At 40.8% G+C, this 16,813-nt stretch overlaps 1 protein-coding gene across 1 annotated transcript in view; it reads left to right on the top strand.

Annotated features, from left to right (window-relative positions):
* The first annotated feature begins 2,372 nt into the window (after positions 1-2,372).
* Positions 2,373-16,813, top strand: part of LOC149081243 (atrial natriuretic peptide receptor 1-like) — a 64,897-nt gene continuing 50,456 nt past the window's right edge. The window contains exons 1-3 of the mRNA XM_089238074.1: positions 2,373-2,695; positions 2,795-2,933; positions 5,958-6,042. Of these exons, the coding sequence (XP_089094200.1) occupies positions 2,579-2,695; positions 2,795-2,933; positions 5,958-6,042 (341 nt within the window). The 5' untranslated portion in view covers positions 2,373-2,578. The remainder of the gene's footprint in view (positions 2,696-2,794; positions 2,934-5,957; positions 6,043-16,813) is intronic.

The following is a 16,813-nucleotide window of genomic DNA, read 5'->3' as shown; positions in this document are numbered from 1 at the left end:
CCCCAATGGTGTATCTGACTCCAATATGATATCTGATCTCGTCATCTGTTTTTTTCCGGGTTTATTAGACTCACTTGTGATGTGTCCTAGAAGCGTTATTATGTAGTCGGATATTGCGCCATTGCCGCATTCCTGTCCATGTGTTCCTCGTAATATAATCAGTGTCCGATTCCAATTACCGTAGATAGATTTTCCCTCTAGGGAATGTTACCTATGCTTGATGATGATCCTAGGACGAGAATATGTAGGAATTTTTCACGTTATTGGCTATCACTGTGTGTGTACTAGGATGGACCCAAAAGTAAAGATGATTGTTTTACAGGAGGGGGACTAGAGAGGGGGGGGGCGTAGGTTGCATCTGCCCTCTCGCTTCTCACTTGGTGCTTGTCCGTCCTCAAGTGTAGTGCCGGCTGTAGGCTACACAAATTTTGCCGCTTTTTACTCATTCTAGCCTCACTTTCTTGACCCCACTCATTTTTCGAATTGGCCACACTGGGCCACCCTCAACCAGGTTAGCCAACATTGTCCACAGTATAGTAGAATACCTTCACGCGAAGTTCGTTACGTCACTAAAAAAACAGTCTACTTATAGCTATTGGATGTAACAGGCCAACGCATTCGCCATATTTACCCTTTTTTGTGGTATATCCAATGGCTATAGGCGAAATGACTTTCTGTAAACCACTCTTTGGTCACTCAAGCTCCGAGTCACTCTTTCGGTCACTCATGGCCTGAATGCATTTCCAGAGCACCCAAGCGGCCCGGACACATTTCCAGATCACTCGGATCCGCGAAACATTGAGATCACTAAAGTGGCTCTGTAGGGCACTTATCAATTGGGGGATGTTACTTCAATTGCCCTCTAACTATCGAAAGGTTTTTCTCGTTTTTTGGCGCACCGAGTAAGATGCCATTAAAAATATTCCATATTTTCATGAAAGGTGGTTGATGACGTAAGCATTATCCAACCCCCCCCCCCATCGATGATGACGTAATACTTGAACGGCCCCTAACAGAGATGAGCCGGTCCAAATTACCACCACGCAACACACACACAATAAACAAGTCGTGGCTGCCGTCTATAACACTTTTCAAGGAACAAAATTTACTGGGGGGGGGGGCGACCAAGCGCTCCCTTTACCGTTAGGAGAGATGAGAGAAAGACCGCCCCCCCCCTAATCTCCTCCATCGTTGATTATACGATCAGTCGAACGGTTATAAAACCTAGCTCAAGAACGCTGCACGACAGACGCATCCTGCTCATAGCGAGTCCACAGAGCGTTCGAAGCGTTCATTTGGGAAAGGTTTCTCCGCAGAGAGACGATTCCGCGTTCAACACGATACTTGCATAACCTGAAAACTCAAACATTTACCAACTTCGCTTGAAGATATGGAAGGGAGATGGCAGCACCAGCAAGAACACGCGAAACAAGCACAACTATGACAATATAAATATGTTAGGTGGGCACACATTCCGGTCCGGTACATACCGATTCGTTAGAAATTCCGCTGAGGAATTTGTGCGAGTTCCATGTGAGATCCGGAAATTTCGCCTGCCCTGTCCGTATGAGTGACCCAGTGATTGGGTGAGTGACCAGGTATGAGTGACCAAGTGATTGTGTGATGACTGTACGAGTGACCAAGTGATTGTGTGATGACTGTACGAGTGACCAAGTGATTGTGCGATCGACTGTACGAGTGACCAAGTGATTGTGCGATCGTATGAGTGACTAAGTGAGTGACCGTATGAGTAAGTGAGCGTGAGTGACAGTATTGGTTGAGTGAATCACCATATGAATGATCAAGCGAGTGACCGTATGAGTGAGTTAGTGTGAGTGACTGTATGTGGTTGAGTATATGACCATATGAATGATCAAGTGAGTGACTATATGAGTGACCGTCACTCACTTGCTCACTCATACAGTAACGCACTTAGTCACTCCCCTCACTTGGTCGCTCATACGCAATGCATGCGTTGCATAGTTGTTGCGTGTACGGTTAAGGTAGATTCACATCTCTCACCGTGTCGTGGTAGACACGCAAACATTCTTAAACATAAAGCCAATGAACGTATTCATATCTATCGCGTGGTGGCTGCGCAGGCAGACATTTTTATGCTAAGGAATGTTCGCCATGTCTGACGCGACGCGGTGAGTGTCTGTAGACGTGAATCCATCCTAAGTAGTAGTAGTAGTAGTTGCCTCCAATGGACGGCTAGCCTAATAACTTCATAGGATTTTCCTGGAGGATAAATACCTGCTTGTGGCCAAGCGACGGTGTGGACGGAAACGCACCAAATGAGAGCAGACGGAAGTAACGCCCTCTATTGCTTCAAAAAAAAAAACCACTCCCCCCCCCCCCCCCCTCTATCCTATATTTCCGATAGAGTCCTATATTTCTAAGAAACATTGAGCATTGAGTTGTCCATTGAAAAAAAAACCCAGAAAAGCATGTCGTTGTTATTGCGGCATGTGATTGGTCCGAGTGGGAGGAGGGGGTCCTCGAACTGTTATGACGTCACATCCGAAAATTTAGACAATGATTATGTACAGCTCGTATTTGAATCCTTTTGCGGCGTATGCTTTGTTTGAACTCGTTAGTAGGTTTGACCGGGAGCGTGTTCATCAACGAGAATGGCGACCGGGAGGCTGATTACACCTTGAACGACTTCGATCCCAATACCAACATCATGAAGGTAAGTAGTCTCGGTACTCCCCCCCCCCCCCCCCCAGATCCTCTTGAGATGTTCTAATTGAAATTAATGGATTCTTATAAGTTGACGTTTCTTCCGTAGCCCGTGGCCAGTTACATTGGTTCGAGACACACTTATGAACGGATCGAAGACAGTTACATCCATTGGCCGACTGGAGTCGCTCCACCTGACGTGCCGTCCTGTGGATTTCGAGGGGATGCGCCGCATTGCAAGAGCAGTGGTACGTAAAATTATGTGGCTTCGTTTGCATCACGACTTCACGAGCGGGTACAGACTTCGCGAACGGGAAGGGGTTTTGAATTTCTACTTCCACCCTCTCGCCTATGCTAGTAATACAAATTTTTCACTGAAGAGGGCAAGGGTGATCGCCCCACTTCTCTCGAACGGATGACGGTGGCGGATGGACCATAAACGGGGGGGGGGGAGAATGATCGCCCCTCCCCCCCGTATCTACCTATGCCTCACATACAGGTGTAAGTTAGGAACCCCTGACTGGGGTATTCGGTTGGCTTTTTTCACGACCCCTACTGTAGTGAATCTATAGTGGGAAAAAAAAGACAAGAATTGCCCCTGGTCTTCGGGTTGAAGCCATGTTAGCACCACCCTGTGGGGCCATGGCTTCTTCCCACATTCACAATGTTTGCATAATCCGGAAAATTCGCCCCCGACGTTTCGCCCCAATCGAGTGAATGAGCGATTGAGTGAATGACTGTATGTTTTAGTAAGTAAGTGACCGTATGAATGACCAAGTGAGTAACCGTATCATTGACCATATGGGCGAGTAACCGTATCATTGACCATATGGGCGAGTAACCTGATGAGTGACTAAGTGAGTGAACCAGGGAATGGGTGAATGACGGAATGAGTGAGCGACTGAGTGAGTCAGTAACCGTGCGAGTGACACTCAGGGGCAAGAAATCAAGGCAAAATATCCGGGGCCAAACGTGCTAGGGGTGAAATATTGGAGGGGGGGGGGCAAGTTTCCGTAAACCTGGCCGAGGTACATTATACAATTAAATAGTGAATGCCAATGTTTATTAACCATTTTAACCCATGTCCCACGCCTTCCGTCTTATCCAGAGCCCTTCCACTCACCCTCATCCGACCGATACCCTGAATCAATTTACAAATGAGATCTCCAAACCACTGGGCTAGAATTCGCTGAGCTTTCTCCTTGCGGGGGGGGGGGGGAGGAGGGGCTGCAAGGCCATCTCAACATCACGGCGCCTGGGACAAAGTAATGTTCCCGAGGCCCAATTTTTAGATGAAAGTAGAACTATTTGAAACCCCAGACTGACTCACCCGCACATCTTTAAATGAACTGTGACTTCACTGTTATCACTATGGCCAATTGCTGTTCCCTATCCTGCTTTTTTTTAACGATTAGACGTCATTCGCGGCGGCAAAACCAGTGTTATATTCAAAGATCGAGGACGATGAGTGCTCCCCCCCCTCCTTTTCTTAGGTGCGTTAGCTGGAAGTAAGGCTTACATAATTGCGGAAATCATTGTTCCAGATTTCATCATAGGGCCTCCAATAAACGTGGGGACCCGAATGGGAGTAAATATGAGCCTGGTTCTTTAGACAGTTCCGCTAGATCTAGAAAAGTCAGCAGAGAGCTTTTATTTTTCCTCAGCTGTGTCCAGCCCCTTCCCCTAGATTACAAAGATTAGAAAATTCCAGGCCCACAGGCGGCAGCATCCAAGATAGCCCCCAAGGTAAAGAGAGCCACCGGTGTATACTATATCGAATATAAATCAATTCCTTTTCAGCACCACTGGTGGAACGTGATAGGATAAACAAACACTATCCGTGGTGTCTTCCTATCGGAGCAGGTGCGTCTCCTCGACAGACGCGGAACCCGGTGCGTGGCTTTTAAGCCGGGTTTTCTTATTAAGAGTAGGCTTTTTGAGCTGCGTGAACCCGAACTGGATCATTTCGCGCGTCGCCGGTAGAAACGTGTTACATAAAAACGGGTGCGTTTCAATTTCGGAGCACCAGAAATGTTTAGGGCCCACTTTGCTCCCGATAATATATATTTTTGGAGGAAGGAGAGGAGAGAAAAGGAATCGGCATCTTTTATTCCGAAATATGCAGGAATGCTGAGGAGTATCCATACAGAACATATTTTGGGGCCATTCAAGTGTTACGTAAGCAGATTGCCATTTTTGACCCCCGTCCCCACCCCTTGTCAGCAAAAGTCAGCATAACACTGACCCCCCTCCCCCCGTCAGCAGCTTAGAATATTTCATATCTTCAAAAAGGGGTGGTTGATGACGTAAGCAACCTTCGAAATCCTCCCCCTCCCCCCGTCACCAAAAGTCAGCAAATCCGAAACCTCCCTCCCCTCGATGCTGACGCAATACTTGAATGACCCCTTCAATAATAACTCAATTTAAATATTGATATATTATTCATTCCTATTACATTTAATTCAGAATCAACGAAACAAATAATTCCAGAATTGATGAAAAAACTCAGAATGAGAACGGGGAAAAATCCCACAATTCTGGTGATAATTCAGAATTAATGTAAGAAATAATTTGAGAATTAATGAAAGCCGCTTTTACTATGAGTGAAAATCCTCTCCCCCGAAAACCCCTCGCAAAGCGTCGAGCCCGGTGTGACCGCACCTGTCGCACACTCCTAAGTTCCGACTCTGATGAGCACCTCCTAGAGATAAAAGGCCTCTGCGCGCTGCTTGTGACGTCAGTAAGTAGTCCATTTTCCCTCAGAATATTCAAGGGAAAAAAATTCCCTGCTCGTACCAGTATCATCGTTGTGAGGAAAAGAAATGATCGCTCTCAGAATTGGCGATTTCTATGCACCACTTCCAATCACTATGCGGTATTTGTGAGCCAATCAGGAAGATTCTACGCCAAAATAAGAAAAAACGGAATTGGATGCTGTGTTTCAAAATGTGGCAAACTTGCTAGGTAGTCTGAATGACGTTTATGGCAAACAGTGCAGAGGCCTTCTATCTCTAGGAGGTGCTGCTCTGATCCGTAAACTTTACTTTGAATGTGAACTCTATTGCTCTGTATTCGTAGATAATCTTGAAACTTCATTGGCTACTGCTCTGTCTGTATCATATGTGTATAGGAAAGGGGAGCGGATATCCCCCTGACTTACATAATTCTCATTAGCACAAGAGTTAATTTACGCCACTGCACATAGTATGCAATATTGTTTTAGAAACCGCCAATTTTACACATTAGATTGTTAATTTTCCATTTCATTTCAGAAATGTCGGTTGTTCTAGGCACGGCCATTTTCTTCTCCATTTTTTTACTGCTCATGGTCGTCATCGGGGTCATTTTCGTCTACAGGTGAGTTCTCAACGCTGTCGATTTAGAATTTGTGTAATATATAGCTAGATACAGTCGACGACGCTCGTTACAACGACCCTTCCATTATAACGAGAGTTTACAACAGGTCCCAATCTTTCTCCTATTTCTGCCATTTTATTTTCATCCAATATGACGGTAAATATCACTCAATCCATCACAACGACCTACGTATCTCTCAGCTGCGCCTCCTGTTTATTTACAAACGAAATGAAAAAAAGTCCTTCGTACAGTTTGCTTGATCTTTGGGAAGGGGGGGGGGAGATAAAGCATTGTCACTTATTTCTAAATTTAAGAATATGCAGGCAACTGAACTTAATTTTTCATTCAGAAAAATTATTCATTCGGCATGGCTGTATCAATAAACGGAGCGCTGTATTTTTACCGTATTCTCCGGCATGCCGGGGTACATGGAGGGGACACCAACACATGCATGGCCTTACATCAGAAGTCTTCAACCTTTTTCCCAGTCGCGAGCGTCCGTCATGGGTCTGTCTGTACCCATCATCGAAAACACACATATGGCGAGTTTAATGCATATGAATGTGATGACTTCAATCCTTGAATGCAGTTTCTCCAAGGTGTTTAATGGAACATTGATCAAGTTCTCGCGAGCACGAAATAGAACTTGAGCATCAAGCACTTCAGGGAGCACCGTGGTGCTTGTGAGCAACGGGTCGAAGATGCCTGCCCTACATCTTGGAGCAGGGCCCGTAGGCTGGAATTTTTTTGCTAGTCCCCCCTCACTTCCCCAGATCTGACTTTCACGGGCTCTTTATGGTGAATTTATAGCGCGAAGAAACAAAAAATGATGAGAATCGTCCCGGTATCTGTCAGCCCCACCCTTGTGTGGGGGGGGGGGGGGTCATGCCAGGAAATTCGGATCGCAGATTCTGAAAAAAATTCTTAAATATCTTTTATTGAAAAAATCCATTCAAACCGCCAAATGCATAATGCGACTTATTAAACCTCGCTTTTTTTCCGGCACGCCGGGAACGCACCAGACCCCAAACATTCAAAAAGCAGCAATTTGGTGCCTCTCGAGCTTACAATAAGAAATTTACATTAAAGAAAAACAGTAGCATATATTATATAAGCATATTGTCAGCATATTAATACATTAGCATATTGTCAGCATATTATTACATTAGCATATGATATATTATTATACTAGCAATATATTGTCAGCATATTAATACGTTAGCATATTGTCAGCATATTAATACATTAGCATATTGTCAGCATATTATTACATTAGCATATTATATATTATTATACTAGCAATATATTGTCAGCATATTAATACATTAGCATATTGTCAGCATATTATTACATTAGCATATTGTCAGCATATTATTACATTAGCATATTGTCAGCAAACTACTACCAATGAACCATGTGTGTGGCTAACTAACATGTAATGTAAACATACATGTTAAGTAACAGCAACTAATTATGTAATGAATATTGAACGAACGTCAGTGAAGGAACAAAAGTCGAAATTGATATGCTGTTCAGGGCTGTCATTCCAACTTTTTTCCAGGGGGGGGGGGCAAAGAACATGTACTCAATGTATTTATAATTTTATATATATATATACCATTTTTAGTGTATTTTCAAAAGCCAGGGGTTGGAGACGGCCCCTCCGACCCCCCTCCCCGAATAACGGTCTGATTCTGTTTATCGATTTTCGCAAAGCATTTGATAAAGTAGACTTTTCTCTTGTGGTCAGAAAGCTATAGAAGCCTCTAGAAAAGGACCCGGGTGAAACAAAATGCCGTGTACTGCAGTGATATCTAAGCTCAAGGCATCGTTTGTAGTGAGCTTCAAATCTGCAATAAATGGAGATCGGCCGTTGTTCGGTCCTGCGAAGAAAGACGTTTCCAGTGGTGTGGTGCAAGGTTCAGTGTTGGGTCCACTACTGTTTCTCCGTCCTATTCAAGCATGGTATTACTCTTTACATTTTCACCAAATGCCACCAATGCAATTTGCTGATTATGTTAAACTGTTTTTCCCGCGTCTGAACACACGGAGCTAAATGCCGCCTGCCTTTCAAACGTTTTCGAATATCAGTTAATAAAAATGGTATCACGCACATTGGGAGAAGAGTACAGAATGAATCAAGCACTCAGTGGGTGGCGAAGAGCTCCAAAATTTCACTTTCTACACAGACTTGGGAATCACGAAATGTAATATCGGTAGTTTCGACCTACATTATTCGAATATAACGTGTAAAGCTAGATCAACACAAATAGGCTGACCATATTTTCCCGAGTAAAATAAGAGAAACTGAGTTTCAAAAAATACTATCATACCACACACGCACCTCGTTTATGTTCCTCTGCGGAACCTCTAACTAATTGGTACATGTTGGAATGTGTAGTAAAACCTGACGTGAAGTTTGTTTTTGGGTAATGCTTGTTATGTGTAGTAACATCTGCCACCAGTTTTTCTAAGGGCTTCAAAATACTGGACAATGCCAATTATCGCCAAAAGTGATGCCAAAAGTAAGCAATGTTGCCAACTCATGCTGAAATCACATAACAGTCGCCAATCACGTTAAATGAAGCCCCAAACCACATTGCAATGAATAATAATAATAAAAGCATGACAAATATGTTTTTTTTTTTTTTTTTAACCGGGCACAACTCAGGTCTATCGCCATAGGCAATTTTCTACCTAGTGAGTTGTGCCGGAAGTGATGAATATTCTTATTTGTACTCGTAATGATCGTAATGTAGAAGATAATTTCAATCACTGACTTCAAGAATAAAAAGTCAAGTTGGCTTCGTTGAAAATACGCGAAAAATCGGGACATATTTCAAAAAAAGTCGGAACATCCAGAAAAACAGAAAAAACCGGGACTGTCCCGGGAAATATGGAACGTATGGTCACCCTAAACATTACTTATAGAAGTAGGCCTCTACACGAAGCTCCTGACGTCACTGAAGAAGGCCATCTCACCCATAGAGATTGGATATAGCAGGCCGACGCATGCGCCGTCTTTACTTCTCTTTTGTAGTATATCCAATGGCTATAGGTAAGATGGCCTTCTTTAATGACGTCACAAGCTTCGTGCTATGGGTGGTGTTGACCTATGCGGTTCTTACGTCCTACGCAAGGGCTATCATAAATGTGACACCAATACACTCATGCACGAGTTTTCAGTATTTATACGACCAATTGTGGAAAATTGTTCGCAATGTGGTAGCCGTACGATGTGAAAGATCTGAAATTAATTGAAAATGTCAAAGCAGTTTAATAAGCAGCTCTGAATAAAAATGATAATTAATTATTATTGAAGAAGAATGTGTTCATTTTCACTTGAAATATTCAACCAGCGAATGGGCAACTCGTTTGTTTACCTTTTACGAAATTCTCTCGCTATGTATACACTCATAATTAAAGCCGAAAGCAAAAATGGTGGTCGAAAGTGACCAAAAATAGCGGAAATTACGGGAGATCCATTGTTTCCGGGAGTGTCCCGATCGATTTCGTGGTTTTTATTCATGAAGGACAACAAATAAATACGATATTCGACCATAATAAATGCGTCTAGAACTTTCTCGTCGAACTGTGATGTGTGGAGGACCTCGCCCTGGAGGTATTCATGGGCAGAAACACTCGATTCTTTTCTGATGGAAGGCTATAAAAATATATTAATGGATCGTACTCCATTCTTAGAGATACTATCCGTTGTTATATATTTACAATGATGCATTGAAGGAATTCGTAGGTGGTGTTTTTTTGTTATGGGTGAAACCGCTGTTTTGAGCTGTCAGAACAGCTCACGGAACGAAAAAGTTTTTGCTTGATATCTATTGTTGAAAAGAATGATCCATTGACCTTCATATAGTTGAAAAAAAAATTGTTTCTGGGCGAATTAAACAATTGTGTTTGAAGAACAATTTTCGATCAAAAGTAGGCTACGGTAGAAAAATAAGTTACTGTGTGTCACTCGAGAAAATATTCCTGATTTTCTCTCGTTTAACAATATTTCTTCATCTGGCAAAATTTCGATAATGGCTTGATAAAATTCTATCTGTTGTGATTTCTTACTAACTATAGTCTTTTCAACAATGATTTTTATTTAGCGGAATAACCAACGTTCAATGAGCTTTATCACGCGCTACTCCATTGTTGCGACGTAAACAATATTGCTAAAATGAAATTCTTGCGAAATCATTCTCAAAAATTTTTTTTTATTGAGAAAGAAACCATTATTAAGAGAATTGTCGAGTAACATGCCGTTGTTGAAAGAACTGTTGAGTGAGAAATCATTATAGGCGTTTTGTTGAAAGAGCTATTAAATAAGAAACCATTTTTGAGGAACAAAGTGAGGAACTATTATTGAAATTGATGTCAAGGCATCAATCAAGAAAGCATTGCTGAAGGAATTGTTAGTGAGGAAACCATTGTTGAAAGAACATTTTGCAAGAGAAACTCCTCTTGCACACTCTCCCGGGCGGAAAAATTTAATGGTGGCAATTTCAAGTGGGAAAAAAGAACACCGTCATAAAATTATCGAATTTTACAGTTGTGGAGGCGGCAAAAATCTTAGTTACGGCTCTGAAGCAAGAAACCATTGTTGAAAGAAACAATTAAATGAGGAACAATTTAAAAAAACTGTTATGCGAGAAACCACGTGAAAGAATTGTCAAGTGAGAAACCGTTGTTAAAAGAACTACTGTATTAAGAAGCTATTGTTGAAAAAAACTAATAGTATAAAAACGAGAAACTATTGTCGAAAGAACTAATGTATCAAGTGAGAAACCATCACTGAGACAACTATTGTACCAAACGAGATCCCATTGTCGAAAAGAACTACTGTATCAAGCGAGAAACCATTGTCAAAAGAACACTACTGTGCCAAGCGAGGAACTTTTCTGAAAAACAACGTTTTAGCTGACAGATCATTGTAGGAAAAAAAAATTTACCAGCGGAGACTGTTGAAAAAATTTTATTGTGCAAAATACCACTCCAACGGTGTTTATGAAGTAATGCACCTCATAACTGAAAATTTCCCGGAGAAAAAACATCGATGGAGACTATTTTGGGAAAAGAAAGTGCGTTGTTCAAAAAAACTACAGGGAAAAGAATTCGTTAATAGAATTTTTGTATACGTGAAACCATTGTTGGAAGGACTTTTTTAAGAGTGAAACCATTCTTGAAAATTCAACACATTCATCCAAAAAATAAATTATTCTTGAAAGAACCGGTGAGTGAGTTACCGTTTTTGAAATAATTTTTAAGTGAGAAACCATTGTTGAAAATGCTGTTAAACGAGAAACCATCGCTGTAAGAACCAATTTTACTGATAGATAAACTATTGTTTCAATAACCAACTTTTTTTGTGAAATAAATGAGCCATTGTTGAAATAAGTAACTTTCATTACGACATGAATGTCGCTCTCCACTTGTTAATACAAGATAGACAGAAGACTGGATGTTGTGAAGATATTTATTATTTGAGATGTTAATTTTTTCCTTCCTTAAAAAATTAACATCTCAAATAATAAATATCTTCACAACATCCAGTCTTCTGTCTATCTTGTAACCTTCATTAGTAATTAGCCATTTAAATTTCCTACTACGTGGATAAAACACTGTTGAAGAAAAAATGTCTTTTGTTGAAGTAGCTTTGAGAAGATGAAGGCATTGTTGTTTTGTCACTCAGACATTTGATATCGTTAATTTTCTTTTCGTTTTCCCCCCCATTGCTATTTTTGTTTCCTTTTTTTCCATTGTAGTTTCCGCTTCGTTTTTTCGTTGTCGATTTTTGTTCCGTTTTTCTCAATTTCCGATTTTCGTTTCGTTTATTTCCATTGTTTATTTTTAGTTTTTTCTTCATTGTCAATTTTCGTCTCCCTTTTCCCGTAATTGTTGTTTTCCGTTTCGTTTTTTCTTCATAGTTGATTTTTGATTTGTTTTTTGACATTGCAGATTTCCATTCCGTTTTTCTCCATTGTTGATTTTCGTCTCATTTTTATTTTCGATTGTTTCGTTTTTGTTTTATTATTGATTTTCGGTAAATTTTTTCCCCAACCTTGATTCCGTTTCATAAAGCATACTTTGTTCCAATTGGTGAAAAATTCAAATCTACTGTTGATAAAAATGACGGGTGGGGGGGGGGGGATTGCGCACCCCCAGTGGTGCAGGAGAGCATTTGTGGGGGAGCGAGATGGGAAAAAAACTGAAATGACGATAAAAATTAAATTTTTCAATTCTTAAATGCATACGAATCATGCACTTCATCCCTTGGCTTTCGCTTACAGAGATACTGTCACGCGAAATTTTCGTCGTAAAAGATTCTTTTTCGATTAGCGATCGATCATAATTATTTTGCATTTCCGCTGAGGAAAAATATTATTTACCTAAACTATTTCCCGATTTGTTTACATTGGTACCTCGTGTCATTAGCACGTTGTGCTTAGATTTGATACTCTCGTGAACACATGATTCAGGAAAAACGCCAAAAAATTCAGTCAAGTGTCAAAGAAACATTAATATGTATTTGTTGCGGCTGGAATCAATAAATCAAGAACTATTCAATGAATCTTTTCCTCAAAGTCCCAAAAAAATGCTAAAAAATTGTAACTTTTTTTTTTAGTTTCGTTTTTGAATTAATTTTTCAAAAAAATGAAGCTAAAATTAAATATTAGCCATAGCCGAAAATAGCATTAAATAATAAGTAAAAGAATTCGTAGAAAAATTCATTAATGGATAATTAATGTAATTAATTACGGAAAAAATAACGCAACGTCCAAGGAGGTGCGGGAAGAAAAAAAAAAAGGTTAAGAACCACTGCAATAGACGATGTTACTAAGGTTTCATCAAAATAAATCATTGAACAAGTCTCGAGCCAGATAATGAGCGAATAATAACATGAAACTCTCCGCGGCAAGATTAACAGCGGATTGGTTGATTGATGAAGTTGAACTAATTTATGGACGATTCTGATTCCCTTAATCTAATCAATACCGACAGCTGATTGGCTGGTCTGTTTCGGAAGATGATATTTGATTCCATGAGTTCGGGTTGAATATTTTGGTAGAGCCAAGTCTAAAGCTATCCCGTTGTCTTCTCAAATTTGCATTTAACAGTTTCTTCTCAGATGACAATATCCATCAATTATAGCAAATTATCTCTTTCATAAACGATCCACTTGGTTGAATGTCTCAGGCAAACTCTTCAGTCGATAGTTTTGCTGCAAGTAAATGTAGGTTGACCATATGACCCGTATTTTACGCGACGTTCCTGTTCTTCCTGGACTTTCAATACATTTATCCTAATTTTGCATTCCTGGCTGAAATCGGACATGAACAGTTTTTTTATTACCGTAAATTACATAATAAATTTACTCAGAATTTAAACATTTGTCATGAACTACACTCTTTTGCAAAAAAAAAACCAGTTTTTATTGAAATTAAATATGTGTTAAGCTCATACATAGATAATGCAATGATTAAAAATTCAAAGCCGAAGGACCTATCAATGGCTAGCAATTGCACATTGAATGTTCAAATGAGTAATTGGGGAATTCCTTACCCTGGAGGCGATTGATTCATGCCTGTATATGTTTATGTAAGGAGTGATAAAGATTCCTAATCTCATCTTGCAACACATTCTGCCAGGCATTCATCGATTGTTGCTCCAGATCTGCGCCCCTTTGGGGGGTCCCCGAATCTGGCAGCTTACCATATCTCATATATAATCGACTGGCGAAAGGTCCGGTGACTTTGCTGGCCAAGGAAGAGTATCAACAGCACGGAGGCAGTAGAGAGATGTGCGAGCCGTATTTAGCGTGGCTTTATCTCGTTGGAAAATTGCTTCAAGACGACGTGTCATGAAGGGTAACGTGACCGGACACTGGATGTCATCAACATATCGTTGAACTGTTAAAGTTGTACGCAGGATGACTATAGTCCGTTTCAGGTTAACTTTGCAGTGCAGAGAAAGGTAAGAAAGGTAGAGAGTGTATTCCTTCGCCGCAAAATATAGTTCCCATATATCGGAGGCTTACGATGATCATTTATGCAGAATATTTCGATTTTTTGAATGATTGAAAATGAATACTGAAAAAATAGTGTTCTGAATCGATCTTTATTCGTTTAAGAATTTTAAAATAGAAAAAAAAATGATCACCATTATGCGTAAAAAAAAGATTTTTCTCAGTGAGATTGGCGAGAATCAGCTATAACTTACCGCGACTGCGCATCGATACATTGGTTGAAAGGCTTTCGTTGTCATAGCAACGTGTGATGCGGTTCCCTCGTAGCTTCCCTTTCACTGCAAAGTTAACCTGAAACGAACTATAGAGGCGACCTGCTACAGTAAGAGATAGCAACCCACACCATCACACCAGGGTTAATGGCAGTATGCCTCTGTAAAACAAAGGCTGATTAGGACCGCTGGATCCGGCCACTTTGCACACTGGTCCGATGGTCATCTGCTCTGAAGTGGGATTCATCGCTGAACACTATGTGATGGCAGTCTGCTGGAAGCCATGATGATCGGCTGTGCAACTACACAACGCTAGATGACTCTATCGATGTTGTGGGGGTTAAAGGCCGCTGTGAGCGTAACCCCGCCTCAACCAAGCACTGCGAGATGGTGAAAAGGTACCACGGGTGGTATGGAAAAGGGTGTATATATATATATAAACGAGACATGCATCTCGTCCATATTCGTACATGAAATTGGTACATGTTCGAATGTGTGTGTGTGCACCAATTGTTCTAAATATGCATGAAGTGTAATGATTGAATAGTACACCGTTGTAGGCCTGTTGCTCTCTGCGGCTAAACTTTTTAACGGGGAGATCGGCTCACATTTGTGCCGAAGAGGTTGTAACAAGTTGGATAGCGGACAATGACGTCGTTGGTGGAGTTCGGGCCTGTCGCACAATCATCAGATCTTGACTCGCATTCGTGTACCTTGGTCTTTCAGAGCCTTCATTCCGCTGATGAGTTCCTTGCAGCAGCAATTGCTGCCAGCACCTTCGCGCAGCCGTGTCCGTACAGTGCGGATGGCTGCCTGTTGCTTGATATGACCAGACAGCTTCACGCATCCCGACTACTACTACTACTAAACCAGACCTGCACAACACGTATCCCGACTATGCGTTCAAAGGGCTATAAAGTCTGACAACGTCGTAATGGCATTATTGGTTGCGTCTCCAAGGAACTGCAACGCAGACAACGAGAAAAGATAAACCGTCCGCGATTGTTACTTTATACAGTGCTCCGCGTTACGCCGTAGTAACGCGCGCCATGACCGCAGTTAACGTTCATTTTCCTTGAAAATTTAATAATTTGCATACTGGGCATAAAGGAATTTGCATGCGGAATGTCGAGATGATCAGATTATGTTTTAGGGGTGCTTCGTTTTCTTTTGCAAAAAAAGTGTATACAAGGTGATTCAGAAAAGATGGGAAAAACTTTAAGAGGTGATGGTACACTCCAATACAAACAATTGTCATCAAAAAATACATGATCTAACATGAAACGCAAACGCGAAACGGCAGCTCCGCAAACGTTAAAACGGCATTCCTGCTGAAATTTAACGGGAGAAAAAAGAACACCACAGGCATGCAAATCTAACCTGGGAAGAAGGAGAAACCGTATGCAAATCTGTATCATAGTCAATAAAAGACGTGGACGCCAGCCCTATGAAGTTATTTCAGCGTGCAACCGCGCGCGCACGTTATAACAGTTGTAACATACGGGATAACAGCACCTTTTAGTAACACCGAAGTCCGTACTCTTACTACTTACTCCACAAAACTTGTGTGAATAGACATTTTGAACTGTCGAGCAATTCCGAAATTTTGTTTTGTAGAACTCAGAAACGAAACTCAACCGAACTCGTATTATACGAGTTAGAACTTCACCTTCAAAATCGAAGGGAAAAAGGTCACTTTCACCAGACGCATATTTTTCGAAATAATCGTTTACGGTGATCTAGTTTATGCCGGGGAATATTAGCTTTTAAGCACATAATAGTACGCACGGGGCGCAGATACTAAAGCAAAATTACGACCAATTTTCGCTCCAAAAAGCGTCAATTATCGTGAATTCGTTTCCGTGGAAAAAGTAAAAATGAAATTTTTGCATTTATTTCGACAAAATTTTGCATTTATCACATCTATTTCGCAAAAATACGAAAATTATGCATCCCTAATTATGGTCATTAGATTTCACAGAAACTTATAGTTGCCTCGTTATTTTCGCAATTATATCAGTGGAAAAATTCACCTCTACTTTAGGTCGACATCTGGGTACGAATCACTGACGTAATACAAAGGTATGACTGCATGCTATTTATTTTACTAGGGCCGTATATGTACCGTGATGCGAAATTCAATTGTTTTAAAAATATTTCTTTAAAAGTTTTAATAAACTGCAACTCTCTAAAGAATCTTCCTACTTCCCACGCTGTTTTCCTTCATTTTCATCGGTTTTTGAACTCAAATATCTCAGCTAATTTTGCATTTACAAGGAAAGGGTCCCAAGGGGTGTCATCCTCATAATATTATGACAAAAAATTTAGTAAATTCGTCTCATCCAGAAACACATAAAAACAAAGGACTTAGCGGCGGAGTGTAATTAATAAACCCTTGAAAAAAATGGAAAAAAATGATAACATGTCGGCTACTCATCGCCTCTCGCGCTTCTTGGCGATATCTATAAAAAAACTTCTCTTTTCACTTTCTTTTTCCTTTCTTTTCTCCAGTTTCTTTGTTCAAAAAAAT

Source organism: Pholcus phalangioides, unplaced genomic scaffold (genome assembly GCF_987345545.1).
Source record: "Pholcus phalangioides strain wild (caught in Gottingen) unplaced genomic scaffold, Ppha-v1.0 ptg000010l_1, whole genome shotgun sequence".
NCBI classification, from domain to species: Eukaryota; Metazoa; Arthropoda; class Arachnida; order Araneae; family Pholcidae; genus Pholcus; species Pholcus phalangioides.
The sequence above is the reverse complement of the archived record's forward strand: the minus strand, read 5'-3'. Positions and strand labels throughout refer to the sequence as shown.